At 37.2% G+C, this 27,166-nt stretch overlaps 1 protein-coding gene across 1 annotated transcript in view; it reads right to left on the reverse strand.

Moving 5' to 3' along the window:
• The window catches only part of MTF2 (metal response element binding transcription factor 2), a 27,638-nt gene continuing 472 nt past the window's right edge, over positions 1–27,166 (reverse strand). The window contains exons 2-15 of the mRNA XM_075182361.1: positions 21,653–21,851; positions 19,533–19,614; positions 16,410–16,505; positions 15,528–15,628; positions 14,728–14,876; positions 14,163–14,258; positions 13,642–13,710; positions 9,233–9,356; positions 7,953–8,020; positions 6,824–6,991; positions 5,497–5,602; positions 2,920–2,981; positions 2,747–2,839; positions 1–2,042 (exon numbers count right to left, since the gene is read on the reverse strand). Of these exons, the coding sequence (XP_075038462.1) occupies positions 1,691–2,042; positions 2,747–2,839; positions 2,920–2,981; positions 5,497–5,602; positions 6,824–6,991; positions 7,953–8,020; positions 9,233–9,356; positions 13,642–13,710; positions 14,163–14,258; positions 14,728–14,876; positions 15,528–15,628; positions 16,410–16,505; positions 19,533–19,614; positions 21,653–21,851 (1,765 nt within the window). The 3' untranslated portion in view covers positions 1–1,690. The remainder of the gene's footprint in view (positions 2,043–2,746; positions 2,840–2,919; positions 2,982–5,496; positions 5,603–6,823; positions 6,992–7,952; positions 8,021–9,232; positions 9,357–13,641; positions 13,711–14,162; positions 14,259–14,727; positions 14,877–15,527; positions 15,629–16,409; positions 16,506–19,532; positions 19,615–21,652; positions 21,852–27,166) is intronic.

Here is a 27,166-nt window from a genome sequence, read left to right on the forward strand (position 1 = left end):
TTAAGATCTTGATTTTTTTATTTATTTTTTTCATAGAAAATCAGCACCAACACTATGTGTGAGTTAGGAAAATACCAATAGAAAAAGGAAATCTTTACAATTCCACCCATCTCCAGGTATAGGGCAAAGAAGAGGAAAATGCTGTTGTGTAAATACTGCAAGTGTTCCTGACACATAAATCGCAATTGTATTTCAACTGTCCTCGTCACATAATTTAAAAAAAGTAAAATTATTGCATAGATCACATTTGGAGAGAAAGATGAAACAGGATAGTCTACCTACCTACATAGGCAATTTACAAAAGATAAAGATTTCTTAAATACATTGCTTAAAGGCAACAGTGCCAGCAAATGTCTAGTATGAGTGAAGATAGAACAGGCTACAGCACCACTGACACACTTACATTAACACTTCTATAAAAGGAAAACGGGGAATTGTTCAGATTTGGATGAGGCATCATTAATTAACCCCTCTGCTGCCAGAGTAGCCAATCTTATGGTGATTATAGTGACTCTCACGGTAAAGACGTAAGAATTTGCACAACAGGGACAATTCACCTACATCATACGGACAATCAAAGTAGCCCAACTCTTCAGAACCGCACAGCTCTGCTAGTTGTCAGGGGATTTATTGCAACAAAACAAGGTAAGGACAGCTGCACACACACACACAAGTGAAGCAGAAATATATATAATAATCAGTTTGTGTAATGTGTTAATCTGGACATGATAAATGTTAATCACTAAGCTCCACAATGAAAGAAACCTATCAAATAAACACTGCATGAAAAACTACAGGTACAGTAACACTAACTGTATGTCAGTGCATCATAGTCCAGATTTATGAGCACAGTGGCAAAATTACCGTTGGAAATCATACAAAACTATAGCAGTGGTGAATTGCACTAGCTGCATTTTTTCGCAGCAGCAAACTCATTGAATTGCATTAGGCTGTAAAGAGGTGTGCATCACTTGTGTTTTTCTTGCTTTCTTTAAATATTAACAAACCTTTGATGCATAAGCACCAAGAATTTGTAATTGTTGAGACGCACAGGTAACTAAGTATCAATGTCAATTACTTTATTAAAAAAAAAAAAAAAAAAAAAGTTCTCGGCAGAGGTGGAATCAGTTACAATGTCACTGAAACCATTGCTTCCATTTCCATTACTGAAGGTTGTAGCTACAAACTTGGCGACCAACCGTATCAAACGGTCAATTTCCCTTGCCAATATACAGGGAAAACCGAATAAATCTGCATATTCATCTAATAACCAATACAAATGATACCTTATGAATTGGAACGAGGCACTGAAACATAAAGAGCTGCATGAACTACTTAATACAGTGTTGGCATGTCTAGCAGCAAGGGGTTAAACGGCACACTACGTACAAAACCCACATTACATACACAACATTAATGCTTGATTAGGAATACTGTAAACCACACCATTCTCAGAAATGTGCACTGCTGCAGATATTTGGTTAAAAGCACTGTAACCACTGTCAACGGTTGTGAAACCAATGCATTCAAAATAGACCTTTATCTTCTTTCTATTCCACCACCCATTTACTGCCACTTGTGTTGTAGGCACTTTGGTAGTAAAAAGGGGTGAAGAACAATAAGTTATTTATCACTTCAAGGAACCTGAATAAAAAAAACAAAAAAGGAGACAAGTTGTCCAGGACAGCGGTCAGGAGGCTGTTGCTCCATCCCACTCCACAAGATACTGCACCTTCCCGTCAAGAGTTACTCGACGAGCTAACACACGGTATTTTTCACCGCAAGCTATTCTCCCGGCAGCACCAAAGTAATTGGTAATGGAATTCTTCAGATGATGCAGCTGGAAGTCATGATCATTTTTAACAATATCTGTATTGAGTCCAGCAAGCTGAGAATCTTCTTTGCATTCATCGTTCCTTCCTATGTCCGAGTTGTGAGCTTGGAGAGCTTTTCGAGGATGACGGCCTCGCTTTCTAGGCGTTGGTACAGCGGCTGACCAGGACCTCCCTGTGCGTGTCACTCTTCTCATGTCTGACTGAGGACTAAACAGAAAACATACATAATGGCCTGAATAGATATGACAGGACTTTTATATCTCTGTACAAATTCTATAAGCCAATAATGTAACCTGCAACTATACAGATGTTTTCAATACTGGAGGCCAGACAAAATTACTTATGGCCCAGCTACTAAGATTTTAATCCCAAAACACCGTAATTGTGTGCGCATGTGGGGCAGCACAGTGGCTTAGTGGTTAGCACTTCTGCCTCACATCACTGGGGTCATGAGTTCAATTCCTGGCCATGACCTTATCTGTGTGGAGTTTGTATGTTCTCCCCGTGTTTGCTCCGGTTTCCTCCCACAGTCAAACATACTGTTAGGTTAATTGGTTGCTATTAAAATTGCCCTTAGTCTATCGGTCTGTGTGTGTATAAGTTAGGGGATATAGATAGTAAGCTCCAAATCATTTACATCAGCACTGCAGAATTAGTGGCGCTATATAAATAGATGATGATGATGATGATCATTTGCTCAGCAATACAGTAGACTATGAAGCTTTGTTCCCTAGTTAAGAATATAGTATGAACATGTGGAGATCATACTATTTTGGCATACTATTTAATCAGACAATGGTTACAGCCAGATTGTCAGTGTACAGTCCTATGATTCTGTCTTGTGTAGAGTTCTATATACATTATATATACTATGAAAGTCATACTTTGCTATGAAACCCATCTAAATGTACCTGGAAAGGCTGGTTGAGGTAGTTTCTTTTGAACTGGCAGCATTGGACTCTAAATCTGAGTTACTAGATGGGAAAGTGGTGATATCAGCATTTCTGAAACAGAAAATATAATAATTAATTAAAAACAATACACGTATATTATAAATACTAGAGCAAGAAGTGCCATAGCTTACTTTCTTTGATCTGGTGACTCTAATGTGTTGGTTTTCTCCAATACTAGATCAGTCTCCATTTTCTGTGATGATAAAAACAGAACATAATATTCATTTTTTTGTTTCTATTAACTTTATTTCATATAGATGTGATTTCACCTCTGCTCCAAGATCATTATCAGTTTGCCCATTTACTAGGAGCCCTTCCTGACCTCCACTAGTGCCAACTGGGTCTGTGGGGATGTAACATGTAACTCCATTGGTTAGCTTAAGTCATTCACTGTTTGGCAGGGCCTGTAGAGACTTCTAGAAGGTGGAGAGCCACAAGTAGACCAAGGTAAAAGTAATGAAAATATAAATGATTCAGCTACTTCCCCAGTCTAGGGTCACTGTTCAACAAACACAGGGTCTATGAAAACCCCTGAGCTTGCCACGGAACCATGACTACACAAGAGAACATGGGCTGTTCCCAATTACAATGGCCTATCCCATGGCTACTTTGTGATGGGACGATTGCTTTTAGTAGGGTTATCAATTGCCATCAGTCCCAGCACTGAAAAGTATAATGCCCCGCCGCAGTGGTGGCTAATAATAATAGGGGGACACCAAAGAGGTGGAAGTAGTGTCAACTCCCTATGTTCCCTAAGAAACAGGAATCCACAGAACCCATGCGCATTACACAGCAGCCCCTGGACAGACAGAGGGGGAGATAGAATATTCAAATTACAAAAACAACATATGTCAGTTATGCTTATTCTGACATCACCAACATTGCCTGTGTGTGTACGAGTCAAATCTGGTGTCTGTAGTGAACATTTCACTTACTGAGATGCCAATTATATAAACTCTGTCTTGCATCACATTGGGGTATTGTAAAGTCAAAGAAGCAACAACCATGTATGCTGTGAAATATGGTACTTTCCAGTTTGACAGGCAGGCAAGCTGAATAGAAATACATTCCTGGATACCTGTCAAATCAGGAAGATCGGCCAACATCTGCACAGAGCTTCATCAGTGCTCATTAATCAGAAATGAAGATACAGTTGACCTTCTTTCCAGTTGGAGAACTGTGCGTGCAGCAACCAATCACATTGGCAGCATGTACAAGCTGAATTACAAAGTACTCAAACCGCAGTGCAGAGAAGACTAAAATGAATGAGAACTTGCACCAAACCACGTTCGGATGTGTATAGCCTCAAATGGATGGACTGGTTTGTGAAATTCTTCATTCTGCTTGAACATGTTGATATCAAATGTTGTTTCACATCCAGTACACCAAGTGGAGTTATAAGCACCCATTATTTTTTTATAATCCGGCACAATTAAGTATTGTGTCAGAAGGCGTATAAATAATAAAATTAATTAGTTAACTATGAAGCACCCTGTTCCACTCTACAAAATCAAATGTCTTGGCTGCATCCAAGGACACAATCACATTCTCACTGTCAGCAGCCAATGGCATCAGAAAATGGGTAAAAAGACGTCTCAAATTGATGGACGTAGATTTCTCTGGCATAAAGCCAGTCAAAGTCCGGGTTGTTTTTGTGGGTGAGAACACTATTCAGACAAGTGGCCCGTACCTAGAATCTTAACGTCGGTAATTGAGAGATGGGCCGGTAGAAAAATCGGGAAGTAGTGGGTATTTGCCCTGTATGGGGATAACAATTATCAACGCCTCAGCCATGGATAATGGTAGGGAGGTGGCAGCAAGTAAATTGTTAAAACTCTCAAGCAACTTTGGGATGAAAATAAAAAAATCCAAATTTCTTTTGAAGCTCCAAAGACAAGCCATGCACACCAGGGGCATTTTTATTTGAAAAGACTACTGCAGCATCTTTCTCCTCAACCATGATTGGGGTGTTTAGGTTTTGCACGGAGTCCACAGACCTTTTCCTTTTATACAGAATCATCTGACCGCTGAAGTTTTAAAAGGGAGAGCTGCAATGCTACGGATCAGCTCTTAGCGATCAGGAACTTTTCTTACCTTTATTAGCACTTGTGTTTGGAAGTAACTTATTATTAATATTTTACCATGGTTTCATTTCTATATTGTATAGTGTCTAAAAGTTTAAGTGCACTGCACAATTTAGTAGCTAATCGTAGAATCGCAGTTATTGTAAACAAAGTATTATTGTAACAAAGCATACACAAATATTACAGAGTAAAAACACAAAGAAAAAAAACAAAATCCAACACACATAAGAGATAGATATATCCAATCATTATATATCCATCTATCTGGTATACAAGACAGAGCAGTGAACTGGAAGCTATGCTGTAGTAGACTTTATAGGCTATAAAGTTGAGAATTAAGTATATACACACACTTTAGTGTGGTTATTTGTAAGTAAAATAGTAAAGTAGGTATTGCAGGTAAGCAACAAGGTATCATAAGAGCAGCAGAAGTAGCAATAGGCGTGGCATCATATATATATATTGCGCTGTGCGCAGTTATAAGCTATGATTAGGATAATTAAATCGACATGCCATACAGTAATAGAAGGGTTTCTGAACATGAATTGTTGATATGTTAAAGTAGTAAAACTAAAGTAGCCAAAACTTTTTGGGAAAAGTTTTAGTTGTTGTTTTCATGCTTACTGAATATGGAGCAACATAGTTGTCGTTCTGCAAGAGCTTTCTCCTGTGTGAGCCTGGGGGACGACCCACTGGTTTCCTCTTCTTCACTTCAATATTATTTTCCTCTCTAGAAAGAATCATGGGGAATGTCACAGAAGAGACAGTCACTACCTCCTCTGCACAGGGATAGCTTATTTTTCATTTTTAGCAGAGTGTACACACTAATCTCCACGTACATTAATGTTCACGATCATCAAACTCAGCTATCTCCTTATACAATCATATTTCACTAATGATGAGCACCACCAGTCAGATGTTGAACCAAGCTGAGTGTGTACAGCTCAAGGACCCTGATCAGGAGGTATATGTAGGCAGTACCATCTTAAATACACAAATGGAAGCAAATCATTGTATAAAACAAACTCAATTAAAAATGATGAATTTCCTTCAGCCCACCTTTATCCTCACTGACACTTTCTATTGTCATTTCAGGGCTGCTGCCTTTACATAAAATAATCTTTTCCCTTTCATCCTGTTAGTGATTTTCCTTGAAAGAGAAGGAGTTCCATATGTGATGGGAGATCTGTGCTTCAGCGCTGCATCCTAATAGGTAACTTGAAAGAAGGCCTATTAAATCAGAGGTGCAAAATCTGTGGGCTGTGACCTCAAATCTGCTTTAGAGACCCTGATGGTATCCATTCTATTGGACCCATTCTCTTACACTGCAATTCACATGAACAATAAGGAGGCTAGATTATTTTAAAATTACAAAATATGTTTAAAATGGTCAAGAACCTCAAAAAAAATGTTATGTGCTTAATTTTACTCAGCACAGAGGCAACCATGGCACAGTGGTTCGCATTGCTGCTTCACGACACCAGGGCCATGAGTTTGATTCCAATAAGGGTATTATCTTTGTGGGTTTCATCCCACACTCCAAAGACAGACAGGTTGACTGACTTCGGACAAAACCATGCCTGTGTACATGTGGTAAGGAATATAGATTGTAAGCTTCACTGGGGAAAGGACTGATGTGAATAACTTAAGTGTTGCACAATGTGTAGGCACTATAGAAATAACTGTTAATAACTAAAACAAATATGTTAGAAATAGTTTTAGGTTGTCCATTTGTACAAGCTATGAGCAAACTTAGAGAGTTGTATCTGCTACCTCTTTACCTAAACAAACACAAAAAGAAAAAAGAAAATAAAATTTCTATCCCTTCAAGTGTGGTACAACATCAAAAATAAAGTCCAATTTGGTGCAAAGACTAAAAAAAACACACACACACCAGGAGGAGTTTCTATTAAAACTTGCCCTTTGCCCCCTAACAATGGACAATACTTACTTTGTAACAGGTAGAAGCTTTGATGACTTCCTGCCCTTAATTTTGAACTCATGAGATGTGCTTTCTTCCTTCTCCAGTTTTACAGCAGCATTTGGAGGAACAGGAGGAACCCGAATCCTCAAACCAAACAAATGTTTTTTTTTCTTAATTTCTTTTCCAGACATAAACCTGAGTGATGAAATAGGTTTAAGGTGAACGTGTTACAATTACGTACTTAAAAACTGTTTAAAAATAAAATGCTCTTATAGATAGTAGCATTACTTATTGTAACAAGGTGTTTCATCAGTACTCATGAGATATTTTAGAAGCCGTCAGTTTTGCTAGTGTCGCCTACAGAGATGTATAGTCACCAATCATTAGCTCTTTAGCTAACAGTGACACCAGCACATTATTCATTAGAAACACTCATTGGAAAAACGCGTTAATGAGTCAGGGGTGCGTTACCACTTAAAATTAACTTTTTGATAGGTACACTCCTAAACAGATATCCATAACTTGTGTACATTTGTTAAAGTTAAAAACATTTAACTGTGCAGCCAAAGCTTTCCTCAAGCACGTTCGAAAATTCCAATAGTACAGCCTGAGCAAGAGTAACTGCAATCTAGTTACGCTAGCCTACAATCCTATCGGAATTTATAGAATCATTATTGAGCAAGTTCATAACTGCATTCTAAAAACTAACAGACGGCACTAACAGGCTGCAATGAAAATTAAAGCGATTCAGCTACCTTTAACACCACACATTCTTTAGAAAACCAGATATAAAATTGGACCCAACACTCACAGTTCCTGCTAAGTGTCTTAGGCATTAGATAGGACTGCAGATAGCAGATGCAGGCTCACTTTGCTGCGGAGAACTAATACATAGGATCTCATTAATACTTACATAATTGAGCTGCACAGAATATATCCAACTTAAAGAAAACATGGAAAAAGGAAGATGTAGGAGGAACTATGTAACTAGTGAATGTGTTTATTGTACATTAAACCTATGTATATCAAAACAAGCAATGCGAAAATAGTGTGCAGTAGACAGGGGCAGTTAAATGTTTCATAGAATTCTGTCCGATTTTATTAAATGTCTCTTTACATGTAAAAGGGAAATAAAATCATAATTAAAGCAACTTACATTGTCTTATTTTCATTTAATGCATCCAGAATATGTTCATATCGTTCTGATTTAGGCGTCTCAGCCAGCTAGAAGAAATGACAATTATCTGCATGTGGCATCAGTCGTAGTGCAATAAAACATGCTTTTCAATAGATTAACAAAAGATTCTGCATTAATGTAAGCTTAGTGGTGAATGTTGAATCACTAATCTACTGATCATATTTTGTAGACAGCCAACAACCAATTTAAACTAAACAAAAGTTGTTTAAACATAGGTTCTATTTTCATATAGTGTAAGCTTAAATAACTGAATGGGCAGATTGCTCTTATGCTGTGAAATTATTATTTTTTTCCCAGGCAGTGCAATGGATCCCTGGGTCTTTCAACATACTTCATCCTATTAGTCTGCAATACATACTATACATGCTTTCCGCAGAAAACATGCTTATTTATAGCAAACATTTTGTTTGAGAAGTTTGGTTGCTACTACTAATTAAAGTGTTACTTTCACAACAACTCTGCAGCATTAACCTAGGAGTGCTTTTAAAGAATTTGGTGTGTTCATGTGCTTGAATTCTCACTGCTCAAATAATGTACACTAGTGTTCTAAATATTCGACAAGCAGGTCTGTGGAAGAAACAAAGAAACAAAAAAAACAAAAAAAAACAAAAAACACACTAATGCTATTCTGTGCTTTCATGTAAACAATGCCAAAGACTTCAATAAATAAGTAAAAATAAAGTAAATAAAAAGAGCTTTTCAGATATTTTACACCTGAAAGCGCTTTAACACATGCCGCCAATTAATGTCATTCATACAAAAATAAGCTAGGAATGGCCTAAATCTTTAGAATCATGAGTATTCTATTAGACTTATTCCTTGGAAAATAGTGTTCTGCAGAAAGGGTCTTTTCAGTCTTTTAAAGTGCCAAAATCTACTAAACACATTTAAAATTCATATGCCTTCAATTCTGTTTGCAATTTAGGTTTGCAGTATTTTAAAGATATCACAATGGACTTTGCATGAGCCTTTTTAAACAGTATCATTTCCTATCTCAACTCAATAAAGCAAGATCACATCTATTTTTAACAGACCTGAAAATAAGCTTGCAGTAAAACCATTTGGAGTGACAATTTGTTCTATATTTAAATCTGTATTTTTCTTTATCATTATGGACGGTTTCATTCACAAATACATTAAAGGTCTCTGAAGCCCAAAGTATAACAAGTACTCTCTAGGACTAATGAACGTCAAGTGTTATAAAGCCAAACAAATTGCAAATGACTTCAAGTACCTACCTCGCCAGGATGCAATAGGTCCCAATTATCATTTATATATGTGATGAGTTCAAGTTCTGAATCAAAGTACTTCTTTTTATGAATTACACTTAGATTGTATAGGCAGAGGTGTGCTATGTCTACCCTAGGAGTCAAAGAGAACAAGACACCACAATGATTTTAGTTACCACAAACAAAAAAAGAAAAAAAAAAAAGGAAAAAGCTTTTAGACACCTTAAATGACTATTGTTTAAGTCACTTAATACGTGACCACATGTAGAGACAGATGTGCAGAGGGCTTAATTAAAGCTTTAAGTCACTTCTGTGATATAATGCAGTGTAAGTGTACCGGCAATTTGTTATGTACAAAGGAGTATATACTTTAAAATCATGCGGTAGAAAGGAAAGTACACATTTTCACAACTATGAATAATTTCTCACCCAGTAATTACTTTCTAATTTAAGACATTTTGGGACGTATTCAATTGTTTAGTTTCCGCACCGGAAAAAACTATTAGCTGGATTTCAGCTCGCAGCTCTGAAATCCAGCAAGAAAATTACCGTATTAACGGTAATAGTGCGCGGACCGCAGGATTTTCGGCGTTTCCACCGACAATTGAATACAAAAAAGCAGTATAGTTACCAGAATAATAGAGGGCACATAGTAGGTAAGCTAAAAAAAAAAATCACCAAGCAAGCACAGTCCGTATATATACAATGCAAGAAAATAAGCAGTACGTGCTTGCAGATACCTGGTAATGGTGAGTGCACATAGATCATCAAAAGAAATATGCAATAGTGTATTTTGGGGGTGGAAGAAGGAGTAACGGAGACCAGAGTCGGGACCCCTGGTGGCCACAAGGTCATTATGGGAGAATGAGATTGGTTCTATTTAACACACCAAACTAATGGCAAAGTTTAAAGGAAAAGGTCCGAGATTTTGAAGGATCACCGAGTAAACCAGTCACACCGAATTTGGGGGAAAAAAAATTCATGGATGTTAAATACCATTCTTTATTGAGAAGTTATTGTACGGAGGAGAAATCTGGATATTTCCATTATTTTCCACCCAGGCATCAAGCACTACTTTTCATTTTATTTTTTATTCAATGTCCCATCCTTTTTCCAACATATTTTTTTGCAATTCATTTAAATACCAGAAATTGATCAATTTGATACTATACTGACAAGTAATCCGTTTCATTAAACCACTTCAGTCAGGGTTAAGAGGACGCAATGGTGCAAGTAAGCTACTATTAGTTTCCAAATAAAATAGGAATTCCCAAAATAGAAACATTACCCATCATCTCGATTATAGCAAATATTAGACCACTCAATGCAGAAATCAAGCATAAAATATCTGAATAGATTACTTCTTCTGTGCTAATGAACAACTGCAACTAAGCCAATATATGTTGGTGTTTAGTGGATTCAACCTTCTCCTGCTTGGTACGTTTGTGAAACATGGCTATATGATATGTGGGGGAAAGGTCATATCACATGACTAGTTCATACAAACAGCACAGATGCAGAACTCAGCACAAGCTTATGTTTTGTTTTATGGGGCATATTCAATTGGGCGCGTTACTGTCAAAAGTACCGCGGGTTGCGCACTATTATTACGGTAATAGTGCGCATAATTACCGTTATTACGGTACCTTTAACGCCGGCTTTCTGCTCGCAGCTCAGGGAGCTGCACGCTGAAACCCGGGTTAAAAGTATTACCGGTATTACGGTAATTCTAACGCTGCGTTACTTTTGCAAGTAACGTGACTAATTCAATATGCCCCTAAAAGTCTTCCTTGTTATATGGCTGTTTTTGTATTTGATACATTAGTTCCGTTTGCAATGAAATCTTAAAAGTAAAAGATATATAATGTATGTGTCCTTCTACATAGCCAAAACTATGGACACCCCTTCTAATTAGTGTGCTTGGCCATTTCAGCCACACCCATATCTAACAGGTGCATAAAGTAAAGTATTCAGCCATGCAATCTCAACAGTTACACATTAGCAACAGAATGGGTCACACTGAAGAGCGTGACCCATTGACTTTCTATGTGGCACGGTCATAGGATACTACCATTCCAACAAGTCAAGTCATCAAATTTCTGCCCTGATCAACTGTTAGCGCTGTTATTGTCAAGTACAAACATCAAGGAGCAACAACTGTTCCATCTGGACAGAGGTAGCCCACACAAACTCACAGAACAGGAACTACAACTGCTGAAGAGCATGGAGCATAAAAATTATGTCCCCTCAGTTGCAAAACTCACTACACAGTACCAAACGGCCTCTGGGAACGTCGTCAGCACAAAAAAAAACAAAAAACTGTTAGTCGGGGGCTATATGGATTGAGCTTCAATGGCCACTGGGTGACCACTGCATTTTTGGTTTATTTATTCTATGACCGAGCAGCTGCACACAAGCTTCAGATCACCAAGGAAAATAAAAAATAAGGTGAGAAAAGCACACATCCATTGGACTCTGGAGTAGTGGAAAAGCATTCTCTGGAGAGACAAATTAATTTTCGCCATCTGGCAGCTTGACAAACGAAACTGGGTTTAGAGGATGCCAATAAAAAGCTTTCTACCCACAGGTGTACTGCCAACTGCAGTTTGTGAAGGAGGAAAAATGGTCTAGAGCAATTAATCAAAGTCTGAATTGGGCCCATTAGCTCAAGTGAAAAGAGATTAATGCTACAGCATAAAATGACATTCTAGAGAACTGTGCGATTCAAACTTTGTGGCAACAGTTTGTGGAAGGCCCCTTCCTGTTTCAGAAATAGAGAATATAATGGCACTGGGGGGGGTGGTGAATTGTCCAGAAAAATAACAAGAGATTGGTTTATACTTCACTTAAAAAAAAAATAAATAAATAAAATAATAATAAAAAAAATAAATAAATAAATAATTATATATATATATATATATTATTTAGTACATCACACAACATATCTACCAAAATAAATCAGAATAATAAATATAAAATAAAAACAAAAAAGACCTGTACCAAATAACCTGTATTATTTAGAATGGTAATATGGATATGAAAAACAACGATAAAGATAAATAAATAAGGCTCCTATAAAAAAATAAAAACATTCAGAATATAATCAAGCCAAACTAGGTCTTATACGAGTTACTTGGATAAATACCCATGTTGGACTATATCCGGATATTGGAATATATTTATACTTGGATTCTCTACTGCATTAAGATGAATTCTGATACTTTTTAGTCCAACATGGGTATTTACCCAAGTAACTCGTATAAGACCTAGTTTGGCCTGATTATATTTTCTGCATTTTCTACTTTATTTTTTATAGGAGCCTTATTTATTTATCTGTATCTTTGTATTTCATACAAAGATACATATATTTTTTTAAGTGAAGTATAAACCAATCTCTTGTTATTTTTCTGGACGATATTTTGGTTGCCAATATCCCTTCCTGTTTCAGCATGACAATGCCACATGCACAAAGCAATGTCTATTACAAAAAAACAAAACAACTGTTTCCAGAGTTTGGCGTGGAACAACTTGACTGGCCAGCACATAGACTTGACCTCAACCCCATCAAACACCCTTTTGATGAACTGGAATGCCTACTGTGAGCCATGCCTTATTGTCCAATACCAGTGCCCAACTACTAATGCTCTTGTGGCTAGATAGATGCCACAAGAGCATTAGTGCTCCAAGTGTAAAAACTTCCCAGAAGAGTCCAGGCTGTTATAGCAGCAAAAGGGAGACAAACTCCATACTAAACTGGAACAAGATATTTACCAAGCGCATATGGATAGGATGTTCAGGTGTCCACATACTTTGGTATGTATCCATGTAGTCTGAACATTAGCTGTGCAACAATTTAATTTAAATTTGCTGTTGAGTAGGCTGTTTATGCAAAACACAAGAAATGGGTCGACAGAAATAAGGCTCATTGCCCAATCTGGCTGCACATGTAGCTGGCAACAATTGACATGTTACAGTTGTATGACCCCCAACACCGAATGGCTGTATCTCATTCAACTTCACTGGGGCCTATCAGTGAGGTTGGAAAATTACCATACTAGGCAGCTAATAGCGATCTTCCAACTGCAAATTTTCCTGTACATGGACATTTTCCAACATTGATGCCAATATATCGCAGAGCGTGGTCAGCATAAGTTGATTGATTCATTAGCATTACTATCAGGAAATGTACTCTACTTCGGAACATCTCATGAGAACACCCATATCTAAAATATTTATTTTTCCGATAAGCTCCTAAAACTTCTTAATATGTAGTTGCGAATGTTACTCTGAGATATCTTACAGCAACGTTGATATATTCATGGTTTACCACATTTGATCAAACATCGCAGACAGATAACATTAATAAAAATGTAATTATTTTGTGTATTATTTACATATTTTTTTTTAGTCAAACTTACCATCGTAAAGATAGACGTTTGAGGTATTCTGGTCCAGAATTGCAGACTGAACAAATAAATGTATAAAATCTGTTGAAGAAAATGCAGTAACAGTTCAGCATATATACTTTTGGCATCAAAAATTGACAGCAAATAATATGCCTACAGTTCAGTTCAACACTTAACACCTGTTAATATGCTTTTCAGTAACAGTGTTAAATCCCACCATTGCATTCTAGAAATTTAACGCATTTAAATTCTTTAAAAAAAAAAAAAAAATATGCCATGACATTTCTCATGCATTACTGCACACTAATACAGCGTTTTGTTAAAAGCATAAGGCATATAAATAAAACGCATGGAAAATGTGTTAAATGCATCACTAACGGGCAGTTGGGTTTTCATGCATGTATACAGGCACGTGTGTGGATGAGCTCTGAAGACAAAACTGACACACAATGCACATTGTGCCAAACAGACCACGATTACATACTTGTGTAAATCAACATTGCCCATATCAGTAATGTATTTACATTCCTTACCTGTCACCATAAAGCATAGGTTTCTGCAAGCATTGTACACAGGCCTCATGAAACCACTGCTTGCATTTGCAGCACTGAAGCATCTTTAAATACCACCTGAAATTGGGGAGGAGAAAAAAAAAAAAAAAAAAAAGTTACAATATTTAATAAGTTCACCTAGCGTTACATCAGCTATCATGAGAACTTCATATATGTTACATGTCCATATTTGGTCAACGCCAGGTTTCCATAAACAAGCATAACACTTCTCCAGCCAATCTGTATAACTTGAATGAAACAAATTAACATCACATTCAAGGCACAGAAACAGGACCCTTCATGATAATGCTAGTTAACAGATGAATACATTGGCTTGTGTGCATGGTCATCAGTTAATAAAAACGCAGGGAGCGTCTTGTGATTTTGCTGTTCGGCCCGATCATCAGAAGATTGGATGGGTGCAATTTAGCCATGCACATAAGTGTCAAAAACGAATTACATCCCTCAACTGGAAGGTGTGGGTTGGGGTAAGTACTACCAAATTAACAGTTTCATTAATTTGGTACAAGAATTGCATTGTACTCACTCTCCTGGGCCTCCACAGTAGCAGTAACATTGCTGCACATTGGTCTTGTGGCCGACATCCCACTCTAAGTCTTCCATATTGTATGGCAGAGTCTGCTTCATGACCTGCAGAGCTTTGGCGTTGGGTCCTTTTTTTAATGCGCCTCCCCTCTTAAGAAAAGAGAACATGTATTAACCTCTATCAAATTTATCATAATATATATATATATGTAAGCAGCTCTCAAGGCGATAAAGTGAAAGACACACACATTATATATAAATATAACTATAAATGTACACACACGCATATACATGGTGGCTCAGTGGTTAGCACTTCTGCCTTAGCACTGGGGTCATGAGTTCGATTACCAACCATGGCCTTATCTGTGTGGAGTTTGCATGTTCTCCCCGTGCTTGCGTGGGTTTCCTCCCACACTCCAAAAACATACTGGTAGATTAATTATTCTCATTTGTATAGCACTTCTATACTAGGCAGCACGATAGACAATATCTGTCATTAACATCAGTCCTTCCCCATAGAAGCTTACAGTCTAAGCTCCCTATCATACAAGTACTAGGGTCCATTTTAGTAAGCAGCCAGTTTACCTACCATGTGTCTCTGAAGTATGAAACCGGTTGTCTAACTGTAGATAAACAAATTACTACAACAGAAGTAGCAGTTCATGTCTAGTGAAAACACTGCCCATCGGGTCTTTATCACATTTTGCAGTTTTGCAACATGATCATTGTATTGTGAAGAAACCATTAAAAAAGAAACCCAAACCCTCTATAAGATTTCACCATCTTATCATAGTTGTCTACCTTTGCTGTAGTGGCAAAAACACACTGCCGACATAGCCATTTCTCATCCGTATCAATCACGCTGGAGTCAATCTTCGGAGTGTGGCACAATTGGTGATAGCCTAAAACCAAATCCAACAGACCATATTCAGGTGACTACATCTGACCGAGTAAACTAAGCTGTCTTACACAATCCTATAGTTATCAAGTAAAAATAGAGAGTCTACTGGATAACAATCCCTTGTGCAAATTCAATTTTGGATCCACACAATACCATTGTGATAATATGGTCTAAAACAACCAAACTGGCTATTTATTGCCACTGCTACAGTCAGATGGATTTATTGGTTTGTCCCATTGTAAGTTAATAAATATATTGCAGTCATGTATTTATACCAGTCAGCAGAGTTTTTACAGTACTGTCTGTGCCCTTTGATACAAAGTACTATGTTGGTGTGTGCTTTGTTCCCTGGATAAAACTGTATTTAATTCATATTTGCATTGTATCAACCATACTAAACAACTTCACCTGATCAGAAGAAATGGCTTACAAATAAAGGACACCCAAAATATTAAGAGATTAATTAGATGTAGCATGTACAAAGAAATAAATTCAAATCACATCTGAAGGTGGAAACCTCCTTAAATACACTATCTGTAATACATTTTAAGTGTATTTTTTTTTTTACAATTCTCCATGCATATTTTGTAATTTTACATGCACGTGTGTACAATTTGTTTTTTTCAAATGTGAAAATATAAATGATAAAGGTGCTTCACGTTCCTAGATAATAGGTTATCTAAATGCAGCTAGGCATTTCATAAACATCAACATAGCAACTTTAATTTAGAAGACAATGTCTTGAATTTTATGTGTACAATCAGATTTCTCAGTATACAGACCTTGTCCACACTTGTCACAAATAACAATTTCATTTGGTGCTTTGGAATATTCCTCCTGACATATAGTACAAACCATTTCCCCACTTTCAGTGGCTCCTGAAATTAAGAGAAATTAAAAAGAAAGTTATTTTGGTTGTTTGTTACCACGAGGTTTCATGTTCTTAAGAGGTGTCCTGTACTGTCCCATAAAGCTTACTAGAAGCACCGGATTCAGCTTTATGGGAGAGATCAGGATTTCTCCTGTGATGAGGCCCCAAATGTGAAACACTTTCCCTGACTTCAGGATTGTGTATGCGAGAGAGAAAGGGTCACCCCCTTATTGTTACACTGGGGATAGCCAGGATAACACTACCTTTAAACATTAATCTAGAACATAAAATGTGGCAGCTGTAATTGCTACAAGTCTCTAAAACTGTTTCTTCTGCCAAAAGGGACAACTGTCCACATTAAAACAGCCACATATTTCTTCTAACAGTGGTGTACTATGAGCTCTATTCACAAAAATCCTTATATTATAGCTCCAGTGCTTTTTCTAATTAACTTTTTTGTGTTTTCTAAACGTTATTTCACTCTTTACTTGCATATGTTTCTCTAAACGAGGCGAGTGGGCCTCAGTATACACCTGCTCTTCTAGAACATTAAAATCCTCATACAGAATTATCCACTTAGCCACTAAAAGCTTTACAGCAGCCCGGAGACCCTGACCTCAATCTCAAAGGAGAATAATGGGCCTCTGGGAACACTTCCCATTCCCCACTCTGTGTGCCAATGCAGTCGCCTATTTCCATATTCATTTGGAAAGGAAAACCACCAAGAAAAGGAGGGAAATTCCAAGCGTACATTTGAACTTTGATATATGTGGGAGAGTCACAATACAGAATCTTAAATTGAGCAATAGGATCCACTTCAAAATTAAAGGGGGAACTATTTGTATGGGCAGTCTAGCCATAAGTACAGGTTGAAGATATGTTCTATGATGGTTATGTTTGGGATTGGATCTTCATAAACCACCTGATTAAGTGTCAAACTGCAAAGGTTTTAATTGTACCCCACACTTAAGCTCAAACTTTAGAATGCAACAGATAAGTTACATGATATTTCCTCCACAAAGACTCTCTCTAGTCTTGTTTGCGCATACAACACAGAATATCCATTTGGCCAATTGAGAAAATGTAGAAATATTTAACAGATGATAACTTCTTTAAGAGTCGAAACAGAACTTCTACAAGCACATATAGACCTCAAGCACCTCAAACTCATTCCAGCCCCAAGCTAGATCCGCTCACTACTTGTCTTTGCACAATGGGTGATAGACTGCCCACTTCCCACAAGGAAATCTTTAGATGACAATTTTCTGATAACCCCAGAACAACCATCCAAACCAAAATCAGCAATCCAGTGGTAAGCGGACCACAGGAACAATAGGGAAACAGAAATGGTAAAATTACTTTAGCGCAATTTTTTTACGTTTCCAAATGTTTAAATCAAGTGGCAAAGTTGTTTAAACTAGTTCACTAAATATACCTGGTCCCGGCTGCACTACACTGCACAGAATATTCCCATCTACCTACCCTCTGTGCTGCAGTGAGTGTAACCAAACTGGCACCATATGCAATATATTTTGAGCCTGCCCTAAACAAAATGCTCTTTGGAAGAGACTGTCTTTCAGGCCTCTATATCCGTTACCCTGAGATGGCTTTATGCAAATCATTCTGCTTTAAAGTCCCTGGTAATGACTATTACCTGCTAGGATACATCCTGGAAGTAACCAGAGATCTCAAAATACGTCCTCGCTGGCTAAAAACATCTGTAGGAACTTTGAAATGGAGTCAGTCATTTATAGATGCATAGTTCCTGCAAATTAAGTAGCAACTCTCACCTTTCGTGTTAGTTTAGTATCTCTTCTCTAATCTGTGACTTCCTACACCACTGCCATTCTCATTTACATCTTACAGTTACCCCATACCTGCTTCAGCTCCTTTTACTTTCAGACTCATTAAAAGTCCCGTCAGTTACCTATAAAGACCTCCACAATGCTCCTACTTACATTTCTAACCGGTCATCTAAACAAACTTCTGCATGAAATTGGAGCGCCAAAAGAGATCATCTACTCTTCTCCGCAAATATAGCTTCGTCTCATTCAAATACTTCCCCAGCACTGCACCTCAATTATGAAATCCACAACTTAGTATATTTAATCTGTTCCCTTAACTTACATCTCTTTAGAGACCTAATCACTAGGTCTCAACAGTCGCTTTCCATTATCTTGTACCATGTACCCAAATAAGCATATATCCCATATATACCCAACCTTTTAGATCTCAGGCTATCACAAAGAGGACTCTTTGAAACAGATTGTAATTAAACAGTAATAAAAAAAATTAACAAGCCAGTCAATATGCACAGGACACTACCCACAATCTATCCTACTGTACGGCATGGATATGTGCTTTAAAAATAAACCAATGAGGAAACAAGGGGCCAGTCATTTACATAAAACAAAGCCTCCATGACATCAATTGAAAAGTGAAGAAGTTTTAAACTGGCTTTACTATAAAATATTACAGTGAATTCCAATTAAATGTGTCAACTGAGCTCAGCATGGATTCCGCCTAAAGAGCCATAGGACTTATTCAGCAAGATGTGTAGGATTCTTCTCAATTTTCTGCTGCACACCCAATTTCTTGAAAATTGCTGACACATTTGTAACTGCTGTCTATGGAGATGGAAGGGTTTCAGGGGGCTGATTTAAGCATTACAATTACAGCATTATTTTCTTGTTTCTATAAAAACCAACATTCTTATGTACTGTGTGACAGACTTTACCACAGCATTGCAGTTCCCAGAAAAGCATGGAATTGCAAGGTAAACAGAAAGTCATGGTCTTTGTTCACATGTTACAATCTTCTTATGGGATATCAAGTGAAAATAAACTAGATCTTTAATAATTCTCCTAACTATATGGTAAAAGTAATGTACATTAGTTTGTATTTCAGAATAGTATAAAAAAAGCACAAACATTTAACAATGTGCTCAGATGCTCTGGCTAATTTCAGGCTTTGCTGTGGTTGCGAAAATGATTTGTTAATAGGAAGTATTTTACATGCAATGATCTGCCCTTACCTGTCTGTATGTCTTTCCACAGTACCCACGATTTGGAGCTGTCTTCGAATAAGATAAAACAGCTTTGGTTAAATTTATCTATCTGTAACGGAAATAAAAGACAGCTAGTATTAGAGGCAAAGGAATGTGTCACAAACAATGTCACAGAAACTGTCTTTGAATGAAAAGGTGAAGATTTGTTGACGAATAACTAGAACCTAAACTAGAATTAAGGTAGCTGCTGTTTAACAAAAAACGGACAACTCCCCAAAAATAAATCTATAAATTTGCCTTCAGATCTATGAAACACTACAGTCTTTGCACTTGAGACAAACCGATAACAATACCATTAATGCTTATGCATCATTTATATAGTGCAACCTATTATGCAGCACTGTCCAAAAGGTATGTGTCATTCACATCACTACCTGCACCACTGGAGCTTAATATAAATTCCCTAACACACACACACACACACACACACACACAGTAATTTTGTCAGCAGCCAGTATAGAAGTGTTATTTTTCCTGAAAATATTGATCAATATACTGGGTTATACATATGAACACCCTGTCTGCCCTGCACTTTCAAGTTGAGCCCTTCCAAATCAACTCCTTTTACCAAAATCCAGATCAAATAACCTGGCTCCAACCCGGAAATAACCCCGGTCACGACCAGGGTCGCCCCTTTCACACAGACAAGACTTGGGTTATTCCTGGGTCCATGCCTCTGTGTGAAAGGGGTATTAGTCAGATGTGCAACACCTGACATTGTAAAGCATCACTTTTGGAATGCAAAACAATGGTACACTGACACGTAGTGCCTCAGCTCTAAAAAGCAGAGCATTACTGGTTTAGGCAACCAGTGAACTGTAAGGACCATAACCTAACATCAATCACAAAAGCAGAAAGCATTAGATGCTAAATAAAAAAATGGGAGTGTTCTTATTTTGGCAGCTGCATAGGTCTCAACAACTGTGGCATGTCCGACAAGTAAACATAGGAATGATGGTATCATGAAACATAATACTTTTACATGTACAGGCATTTAAACATGCATTCAAAATGTATTTGGGTGCATTATGTTATATGCAATACAATTTGGACACCGAATTAATGGGAATTGGAGGAGAAAGCAACCATATCTCTTAAGATAAACACAGTGTATACTTGTTGGCAGAGATGAATAATGTGCTGCACTTTGAAAGTAGATTAAAACATAAGGTTTATAGCACATCAAATAAACAAAGTATATTGTAAGAAATTGCACTTGCAATAGACCACACATACACTTGATACCACCTCATTATTCTCTGTATTGTATTAAGTCACAAAAGTTATGGTGATGTGAAACTTAATTATATATCCATAATTATCTTAATTATATAGCCATCTCTCCTCCTGTTTCCACCACTTCTAACTCTGCTCTCCAGCTACTTAGCCCTCCTCCTCAAAGGTCCTCCACCCCACGTCCACTCTCGCTCCCTCCTCCCCCCTGGGGGTCTCCCTGTCTTCCGCGCCCCCCTTCTTGGGCCCCGTCGTTTTCGGATCCTCCCTCCCCCTTCCCCGCCCTCTCTAGCTGTGCATTGAGCGTACTGAGTTGCTGTGTTTACTGTACTGTGCTGTCTCCCATTGTATTGTGATTTTGTTTGTCTGTACGGCGCTGCGGATGCCTTGTAGCGCCTTATAAATATTAATAATAATAATAATAATAATAATAATAATATCCAGTGTTATGATCACCATGCAGCCACTGTAGCTAGTGCTACTGATGCAGACAACTTGGCAGCTTTCATTTCCATTTATAATATATGCAAAGAAATTATGCACAAACTACACCCATATGCTCTATGACCCAATTAAGGAAAGATAGATTTTACTCTTGCAACAACCTCTTCAATTGCTGCCAGGCATAATGTACAGTTTATATTCATCCCTAACCACAATCAATAGTGGGTAATCAGACATTAACTGAAAAGAAAATTGTTGTGGACACCATGCAATAAGCCCTTTCAAATTATTTGCCATTCATTTATTTAGGAATTAATTTGAGACCAATTACAGAGCTCAGCATTACCATGAAAGTAATTTAGAGCTTGGATTTTCAAACCTGGAGACATGAGAAGCAGAGAAGTAGCTACCTTTTTGATAGTTCCAAGATAAAACAATCCATCTGACCATCTTGCTAAGACATCTTGACCTTCTTCAAATTTACAAGCTTGTCTCTTGGGCTTCTGTCCATGCCGCACAGACGCTTTAGTCAAGGACTCCAAGGCCTTCTTATTTTGTCGGAAATGGGATCTTTTAAGGACCAGTGAATTGCCCACAGCAGTTGCGTCTCTTAAAAGAAAATAAAAAAAAACCTATTAAGATCTTTAGCAAAAAAACAGTCTATAACATGCAACACAGTGTTATGAGCCGACGATTTGCCTTTGCAAAAGGAGTCTAGCGACAGGATTATCAGTGGTGCACAGCACATAAATGAAAGGTTTAATGCCATTCGTTTGTGAAAATCCTTAGCTGTCCTCCATACATTCAACAAAGAAAAAAGCGGGCGCTATTCTGACACTTTAGAACACTGGTTCTCAGTGCCAAGTCTTCCATACGTGGCACTGAGAACCAATCAAATAACTATTGAATTTGGATAAATCATAAAGCATGAAATGTATTCAGCATATAAACAGACATTCTACACATCTTCACAGAGACAAAAGGAGATGATTATGTAAACCGTAATAAAAAAAATTTTTGATAATTAAATTTATTAATATCACTATATACTAACTGGCTGTTAATCCCTATAGGGATGTTATCACCACCTAGGGGTAAATTTATCAAAAATCGGGTTTGAAAAAGTGGAGATGTTGCCTAAAGCAACCAATCATATTCAAGTTGTCATTTTGCAGAATGTACTAAATAAATAACTAGAATCGAATTGGTTGCTACAGGCACATCTCCACTTTTTCAAACCCACAGTTTGATAAATTTACCCGCTGGTCTTTCTGGGGAGATAAAATTGATGCGAGTTCAAGTAATTTAAGAAATATAGAGTTAATTTATAGCTGATAGACACAAACAACTGAGAATACTAAATATTGAGCCTTATTATCATAGATATTTGAGAATTAAATATTTAAATACAATTGATAGTGCATAGCAGTAATATGCTGCTATTTTAAATCATGTTTGCACCCTCAATGCACAAACACACTTGCATATGTTAACATTTCGCTATAACAAATGCAGTTAGGAGGTTGATTTACTTTTAAGGAATCATCAATAAAGTTTTGAATACATGTTATTACGCTCTACATCCCAGAGTGCCCCTTTAGAAACATTCTCTTTTTGTCTTTGTGTATGCAATTTAATATATGTATGTGTGCACCTCCAGATTGAAAAATATATGTTAGATATTCTGGATGGATTTATATCTTTAAAATTCCCGGGGTCAAGTAATACCTGGTACGGTTAGAACTTTTTCTGTCTGTGGCATTCCGAAAATGTAATAAAACGTTTTTGTTTTTTTTTAGTTTTTAAAACATTTATTTGGTGATTAAACTTCTTTACTCAGATATAAATTATATGTTGCGCTAACAACCCCTCCCTCGCCCAAAACCCCCCCCACAAAAAAACGAAGTAGAAAACAAGTAAATCTATGCGCAAAGCACCCTTAGTTTCCACAATTATCCCCACTACCCACTGTTTTCTTAAGATACAAAAAATAAACTTATTTGGAGTGAAATATGTTTGCCAGGCAGATACCACCTAAATTGTGGAATATAGCTGCATAAGCAAGGGACAACTGTTTGACTGCCTAATATCAAATTCAGTGTATTTATTTCAGGATAATCAGCCCAAATAGGTTAACTTAAGCAGCAAAGAAAAGTAGAAGAGGGTGGCTTTCCAGACTGCAGCATTGAGATAATATAAGCATGGATGTAATTCTAGACAGCGTAGTCATTGACAGCAAACCATTTCCTGGCACTGGTACCCCCATCCAATCCAAAGCAGCTGGGCCATTGTTAAGCTATTTGCAGTCTTGTCCTATATTTAAAAGTCACCAAGGTCTAGATTTAACAAAAGGCGGTTTGGTAAAACGGACAGTTTTCTGTGATTTTTCCAGCGGTTTTAAAACAAGTCGGCTTTACTATGGCCCAAACCTTTATTAAAATTACCACAATTGACATTTTACAAAACCACCACTTTACAAATCTCCATTCCCGATTTTAACAATGATGAACATACAAACTGCCGTATTTACTAAGCTGGGGTTTGCAAAATCGAGATCCAAACGGCCAAAATAAAAGAGGTGGTTGTAAATGGCGAGATTATGTCAAACAGCATGCAGTTTGAGCATTTTGCCATTCAGAACATAAAAGGAAGCACCATTGACATTTAAACAATTGGAGCAATTATTTATTAAGAGAAAACTAATTTATAATTAACTTACAGTGGAACTTTCTTTATTTTAGGCTTTTTACACAATAAACACAATTTTATTCTTCAACATGTGGCCCAGGCTTTCATGATTCTGGTAGGTCAATAAACAGCTACATTCTCTTAGAAGTGACATCTTTTACAAGTCTTTCAGGACACAGTGTGTGTTAACGTATATATGACAATTTTAAGGCATGAGATATCTGGAACAAAGGATTTCCCCCACATATATGGATCTGGATATATTACCAACACAACCATAGACAAATGTGAAACAAGTCTTTCTTTATACTCTACAGCAGTGCTCTGCCACAAGATTTATGCCACTACATGCGTCATACTATGGTTAACTGGAAGACCTTGCCTTAAGGAAATAATTTCACTATTTTTTCTGTACGTTTTCTTTGTAAAATATTTTAGTGCAATAAACAATTTATTATTATGTTATGGGGATAACACTCATTGTGTACGTGCGACGTTCCCGCAAGCGTGTTCCTTAGCTCTCCGCTGCTTTGCGTACGATAGTCGTGAGGACTGAGGTGGGAACAATAATCACGCGCTGAGAAAACATTCGGCCAGTGATCATATCTATCTGTTGCGTTGCAGCAGAGACTATTCAATTGCCAATAACTTAAGCCAACATAGTTAAAATTAGCTATAAGAAAGAAAAGACATTAGCTGCAATGTTAAATTTATCAAATAAAATATAACAATTGCATGTAATTTCTGTGTATGCAATTTGTAATTCCTGCTTTTTTTTTTTCTTAAAATATTTTTGCATTTGGTGTGCCACGTAATTTTGGGAAGGGTTTAGGTGTGCCAAGAGTGAGAAGAGATTGCGGAGCACTGCTGTACAGCATAAACAGATCAACAGCATGCGAGATTCCCATTGCAAATGTTCAGATAATTCTAGACTTTATTTTATAATTTTGATGGATCATTCACAATTAAGTAATTTTTCATTAAACAGAACACCTAGGACACTGTAACAAATAAAAAGCCATACAGGACAATTGTCTTAAGGTTAAAAAAAATTTTTTAATCAGATACTAAACTTTTGTAAATGTTTCACTATGGATGATGACAATAAGCTCCAATCCTTTATGTACGATAGCGCCACACCACCTGTTCCTAATTATAATTCTTTGCACACCTGGCATAAAAGTAAATTAGAAGCTACTGAACAGCGTTATAGGGGGTTATTCAAAGGTCTCTCTTAATATCCAATGCTTCCGTAAACATTCTTTTATGGATATGGGTGCATCAAGATGCAAGCTGCTAAATGTTCATTGTATGCTAAGCTACAACTTAAGCTGGGTACACACTACATGGTTTTCGTCCAATAATCGGCTGAATCAGCCGATACGACCGCTCGTTCAAAAGTCGGGTCAGTGTGTGCAGTAACATGATGGTCTAAAGTCTGCCCAAATGGACGATTGTCGCCCTATTTGGTTGGTCGTACCGTTTAATATTTTTGTTCCAATTTCGTTCCCGTTGTGTAGTGTGTATAAACTTCCGACCGATCCACAACAGTGAGTACTAAATTAGTCATTGCTCACGACAACATGGCTGTAAAAAGTCGCTAAACGGACATCCGCTCTTCCCTTTATCGTCCTAAACAAGGCTAGTGTGTATGCAGTCCATGGACCGAGCGATCGGACCATCGATCGCATTTAAAATCGCTCGGCATAAAAAGTTGGTCGAAATTTCTGTAGTGTGTACCCAGCTTTACACAATTAGACTGGACATAGCAAAGTGCCTTTAAAAAACCTAAAAATAAACCCACTTTTTTTTGCATGCATTCTTTAACACATACCACAAAGCAAATATCTGCCCATGCACTAACTAGTACTTCTAAAACAACTTCACAAGCACATACTGAATGATTCTTCCCACAAAATTGAATTTAATAAACATGTCACTTGCAAACCCTCCAATTCACCCTTTTGTTTTAGTTTTACCTTAGTATAAGTCTTCATGAAAAATTATAACATTTTTAACTTACTGTACATGAATGAAACATTCCACTACTATTGTACAGGAAAGACAACACATTTTTAAATGCACATGCAGTGCATGGGCAAATCCACACAGATTATTTCCCTTGCAGTGATCAAATTTGACTCCGTATGAGCATATAAAAACAATATAGTCTTATGTTCCAGTGATGCCTAAACACCTGAAAAAAAGAAAAAGCATGTGTGGAAATAACCTATAAAGCAGCATGTTGTCTCGGATGGCACATGTTACTCAAAGGAAAAGGAGTATACAAAGAAATATACATAATACGATTCTTTATAACCTGTTACGTTTACGAAACGTACCTATAAAAACTAGAAGAATGCTATATTTACCTTAAAAAGGATCTCTATATGATGAACAATAATGATTTAAACATTGCGCTACCTTTCATGAATCAAAAATGTGCCCAGGCTATACAGAGACAACATAGTTACATTATGCATATGCATCTCCTGCAAAACACTTTTAAATTAGAGCACCTAGACATACAGCTACAATGTGTAACATTTCAACAAATTGTATGAAAATTGTAAAGCGCTACGGAATATGTTTTCGCTATATAAATGATGATGATGAAAAGCAAAACCATAAATACCGTAGCATGAAAAATTCATTCCAAATCCCTCTGTGCCATTTTAATTTCCATTCAGGTATAAGTGAGAAATTTCCAGAAGTCTGTAGGCTACAAATATGTATATTACTGCAAATGTGTGTGTGTGTATTATAGAGGGAGTTAATGAAATACAACACACACCAGAAACAAGTACAACAATGAAACAGTACACAAAGACACAAACATCTATAAAGCACAGAGTAGTGTACTAGGGATATGTAAATATATGTTAATAACTAATTGACAACTATATTCTATTCATCCTAAACACATTTATATACATATTTCTTCAACAAAACCTGAATCGAGGGGAAAAAAAGGGAACATACTCCTCCAACAAAGACAGAACAAAGCCTGTAGTGACCTGGCTCACAGCAGGACACAAAGAGGTGTTGTCCCCGACTTGCCATTCCTACAACATGGACATTCACCCTGCGTGACCCGCTTAACCCATCAGCTGCCGGCAGTCTGCAGAACATAATTAAGGGTGTAATTTCCGTGCACCTCCGGAAACTCACAGTCCAGGATTCCATTAATGTTCTCTATACGTAGTACAGGTTCTATATGAGCTCAGTGTACAGCG

The sequence above is a fragment of the Mixophyes fleayi genome, chromosome 8 (assembly GCF_038048845.1).
Source record: "Mixophyes fleayi isolate aMixFle1 chromosome 8, aMixFle1.hap1, whole genome shotgun sequence".
Taxonomy (NCBI): domain Eukaryota; kingdom Metazoa; phylum Chordata; class Amphibia; order Anura; family Limnodynastidae; genus Mixophyes; species Mixophyes fleayi.